We start from the raw sequence: 4,545 nt of genomic DNA, 5'->3' as shown, positions 1-4,545 counted from the left end.
TGCACTTGGACCTCCACCTGCCAGACCTAGATTGCACCTAGGCTAGTCTCCCAACCAGCTCAACCCTCTATGGGCGTCCTTTGTGGGCCTGCTAATTCTATAAATTGCTTATTATTGTGTTATATTTAATATGTTTGTACTTAGTGTAAATACACTAACATTGAATGTACATTGGCCGGCGAAACATCAGTACCAAGCTCGACGCAAAACTTGTGAGTCCATATAAACACAACTATTCACACGTTTTGGTGTGGTCCAAGTGAGATTTAATAATTAGTCCATGCAAAAGTCACTAGCTTCAGGCCGCGAGAGGTATATCTCGCTTAAAGCGACACGGAAGTAGTTGTCGCCTAAATGTCCGTGATTATGGGTAGTCCTTTTTCGTGTTTTAGCTCGCTAGCTTGCTATGTTCGATCGGTCATGGCTGCCCTGCTGTTTTTTTTCTTGTCGATGTTGTTGCGTTCAGACATCGCTAGACTTGTCCTTTTTATCGTGTTTCTTTGTCATTTTCTATTGTTTTTTCTTACAGATCTCTTTGTATCTTCATCGGTTTTTTAGATTTTTTCTGTTTTTCTTTGTTTTTGATCAGTTTTTTCGTTTCTTTCTCATATTTGACTGCATTATTTCTTCTATTTTCTTTCTTGGATTTCAGTTTTTTTTTATTTCTTTCTTTTTTCTCTGGGTTTCTCCTGGTTTTAGTTTGTTGCTTTCTCATTTTCATCTGTTTTATTTCTTTCTGTCTTAGTCTTTACCGTTTTCATTCTTTTGCATTTGATTTCTTCGGGGTTATTTTTCTTGGTCGGTTTGCACTATTTTCAGTCTCTTAGCATTGGTTTCTTCTGTTTTTATTCAAATTTTATCTTTTCTTTCTTTTCTTTGGTTTTCTTTGTTTCTTTCTCGGTTTTCTTTGTTTTGAAAATGCTTAATTAACATTTTTCGAATAGTTGAATAACAATTTTCAAATGCTTGATTAGATTTCTTTAAATACATGATCAACATTTTTTCATACACCCATTATTTGTATCCATTATTCATATAAATGCGAAACATTGTTTATATACACTTGATTTTACAAATACTTGATTAACATTTTTTCAAATATTTAATTAACATTTTTCAAACGCTTGATTACCATTTTAAAATATATGATTGACTATTTTCATACACATTGATGTTTTGTGTATATAGTTTTCTGGATACAAGAGAAACATTTTTTTATACACATTTAACATTTTTTTAAATGCTTGTTTACCATTTTTCAAATACTTGAATAATTTTTTTTAAATACATGATCAAAAAATTTCAGACACATTGTATATATTGTGGGCTAAATGAGAAACATTTTTTTCTATACACATTTAACATTTTTAAATACTTGATGATTTTTTTAATGCAATTTCTGGTCATGTTTTTTTGGAAGAGATATATCTAGTATATATGGAAGTATAAACAAAAGTAGAAAAAAAGGGAGAAAACAAAAAACATGATAGGGGGGGGGGGGGGGGGTTCAGGCGAGGCTGGGCAACGTCGCGCTCTGTGCTGCAGATAAGAGCTAGATCACTAGTTAAGTGTTACCTCTTGTAAAGGTCACTCCCCATCTTCTGGGGTGCTGACGAGTGATGCACTGCATCTGCGACAAATTATTGCAGCCATGGAGTTTTCCCTTTTTTTCATAGATCTGTTTTTCCAAAATGGTTTATCTGTTAAACCTTGCATGCAAATCCCAACAATTTTCGCCATTGGATTTCTCACGCCGAGATCTTCGAAACTACATTCCATGTTAATAGGTTTTGAAGAACTTATGTTTTTACGAAAACCCGAGAAAACCGAAAAAACTAAAACAAAAAATAACGAAACTGAGAAAAAGCGGCAACCAGAAAAAATGGTTGATTGAAATACTAAAATTTACAAATGTTTGATATGTATCCAAGATTTGTTGTTGTGCTAATGGTCTTTTTCCTAGGAATTCATATATATATCAGAAAGAGCGAAAAAGAAAATTACAAATACTCCCTTCATACCAAAATACAAGACACTTCAGTGTCAAAAAATGTCTTATATACTGATGATACTGAGGGAGTAAACTAGCAGGAGAGCGTGACCAAACAATTAGGAGTGCTCACAACCTTTTGCTCCGATGTGCTTCGTACGTACGTACGTGTCCGAACATTCCAGTGTGTGAGTGAGTGAGCGAAAATATTTACGTAGTTCACCAAACAATTAAGTAGCTAGCTAAAAGCTAGGTTTTTAACCGGTGGGCACATCCATCACACAAAGCTGCACGTAGTACCCACGCGGGGGCCGGCGTACGCGGCAGCTGGCCGGCTATAAATCCATCGCCGCCGGCGCACTGCACATCCGATCCGTAACCCCCACCATCCACCGAACGTCACAGCGCGCACCGGTACGTACGCCATGGCGGGTCCTGTCGACGGCGCCGCGAGGAGCGTGGCGGCGGTGGCCGCGCTGCTGCTGCTGCTGCTGCTGGCCGTGCCCGCGGCGGACGCGGCGACCAGCAGCACGGTGGTCGCCGGCATGGTGTTCTGCGACCAGTGCAAGGACGGCGCCCGCGGCCTCTTCGACTACCCGCTCTACGGTACGTAACCCGCCCCGCTCCTACTCACCCACGCACGCCTCCATGGCCGCCCACCTACTAACCAACCCAACATGCAACGCGCATGCGTGTACGTGCATGGCGATCGGATGGGTGCAGGGGCGCGGGTGGCGATCCAGTGCGGCGGCGGCGACACGCCGATCACGGTGCGGGAGTGCAACACCAACTGGTTCGGCGGCTTCTCGGTCCGCATGGAGGGGTCGCCGGACATGAACCGCTGCACGGCACGCGTCGTCCACGCCACCGGCCACTGCTCCGCCGACGCCACCGCCGAGCCGCGCGAGCTCACGCTCGCCTTCCGCATGCTCGGCCTCGCCCTCTACACCGTCCTGCCGCTGCTCTCGCAGCCGGAGCAGCCCATGGACTTCTGCCCCCGCGCCGGCCCCGTGCCCCCGCAGGACCCCGCGGCCGCGGCCGCTACGCCATCGCCGCCCCTGACGGTGGCGCCGGGCCCGGTGTCTTCTCCGGTGCCGATCTTCTGGCGCCGCAGGCCGCGGCTCCTGCCTCCCGTCTGGCGCCGCCCGCCGACGGTGCCGCAGCAGCCAGAGCCGGAGACGCTCCCCTCGCCGCCCGCGCCATCCTCAGGCGAAACGCCGGCCGATGGCTCGGGCTCCGGCTCAAGCTCCGGCTCCGCGTGCGCGTACGACCAGTGGACGTTGCCGGAGCACCGTTGCCACTGGAAGGTGGTGACGCCCAACACGACGGTGGCCATGGCGTTCGGCCCGCTGGCGGCGCAGCGGTACGGGCCGGACATGACGCTGCGGGAGGCGCTCGACGGCCGCGGCGACCCCTACCGCACGCTGCTCCGGGAGGCCACGGCGGCGCTGCTCAACGCCTACTACAACGCGCCGGGGTCGCCCTTCCTCTACCCGACCACCGCCAGCGTCCTCGACCACCTCAACGGCGCGCTCCTCAGCTCCGCCCAGCGCGTGCTCATCGAGGGCGCCCGCTTCCGCCGCGCCAACACCGGCGGCGGGGGGCCTGCCGGCCGGACCAAGCTGCCATGCGACTTCACCCCGTGCGCCGCCACCAACACCACAGCAGGCTGATCGCCGGTCCATTACCTTCCGCCCACACTGCTTCTCTTGGTGACGCCATCAACGTGACGTGATGCATCATTCGATTTCGATCTTAGTTACTAATTGAAGCCGCAAATTGTTCAAATGTTGGAGAGATCAGTGTTTAATGTAATTCGTGATATGAAATTGAATTGTTCCGTCGAGTTTAATCGTGATTGGTCCATTGAGCCTTTTGGTTTGCATCAAAAATTCTTTTGGAGCGGGGGTAAAAGAACTTTGAATATGCTTTCACATTAAGATTATTATTCAGTTGACTGAGATTTAGCCCGGCCAGTTTTAGACGTAGCGAAAGAAGCAAACACGTTTTGGACAGTAGCGACCGGTAGGCACTGTGGTGCCTAGTTCACTATTGGAAACCGGTTTATTTGGTTAGTTTATTATTGATACTTATCTAAATATGCATTTTTTTTATAATCAAACTATTTTCTGAAAATGTGAAAAATTCGAAATTCAAGAAATTTTTTAAACCTGAACAAATTTTGACATAGTGAACAAATATTGAAAAACAAGAGCTACTTTTGGAACTTGAACAAAAATTCAAATTTTCGAACAATTCGGTAAGACTTAAACAACGTTTGATAATGGGAACAATTTTTTAAACTTCAAACAAATTTGAAACCGCACACATTATATGAATCTTTGGACAATTCTCAAAAGCCAGAACATTATTGGAAACACCGATTTTGTTTTACAACAAGAACATTTTTTTCTAATTTTATGAACATTTTCTTCTGGAATGTGAACATATTTTACGAAATCATGATTTTCTTTTTTAATTTTATTTTTTTTATAAAATATACAAAAACTGAAAAAAAAATGTGAACCGAATTGGAAGTTCGAACAATTTGGCGT

At 45.7% G+C, this 4,545-nt stretch overlaps 1 protein-coding gene across 1 annotated transcript; it reads left to right on the top strand.

The window, feature by feature from the left end:
- Positions 1-2,308: 2,308 nt before the first annotated feature.
- Positions 2,309-3,842, top strand: LOC123140661 (uncharacterized). Its single transcript, XM_044559945.1, has 2 exons — positions 2,309-2,596; positions 2,714-3,842. The coding sequence occupies exons 1-2, from the start codon at positions 2,416-2,418 to the stop codon at positions 3,661-3,663; spliced, it is 1,131 nt and encodes a 376-aa protein (XP_044415880.1). The 5' UTR covers positions 2,309-2,415; the 3' UTR covers positions 3,664-3,842.
- Positions 3,843-4,545: the final 703 nt, after the last annotated feature.

This window comes from Triticum aestivum, chromosome 6D (genome assembly GCF_018294505.1).
Source record: "Triticum aestivum cultivar Chinese Spring chromosome 6D, IWGSC CS RefSeq v2.1, whole genome shotgun sequence".
Classification (NCBI taxonomy): Eukaryota; Viridiplantae; Streptophyta; class Magnoliopsida; order Poales; family Poaceae; genus Triticum; species Triticum aestivum.
Note: the sequence above shows the minus strand (reverse complement) of the source record. Positions and strands in the feature narration are given on the sequence as shown.

Coding starts and splice junctions, on each gene's coding strand:
- LOC123140661 (XM_044559945.1), top strand. CDS start 2,416: ATGGCGGGTCCTGTCGACGGCGCCGCGAGGAGCGTGGCGGCGGTGGCC. Junction 2,597..2,713: donor CTTCGACTACCCGCTCTACG/GTACGTAACCCG, acceptor GGATGGGTGCAG/GGGCGCGGGTGGCGATCCAG.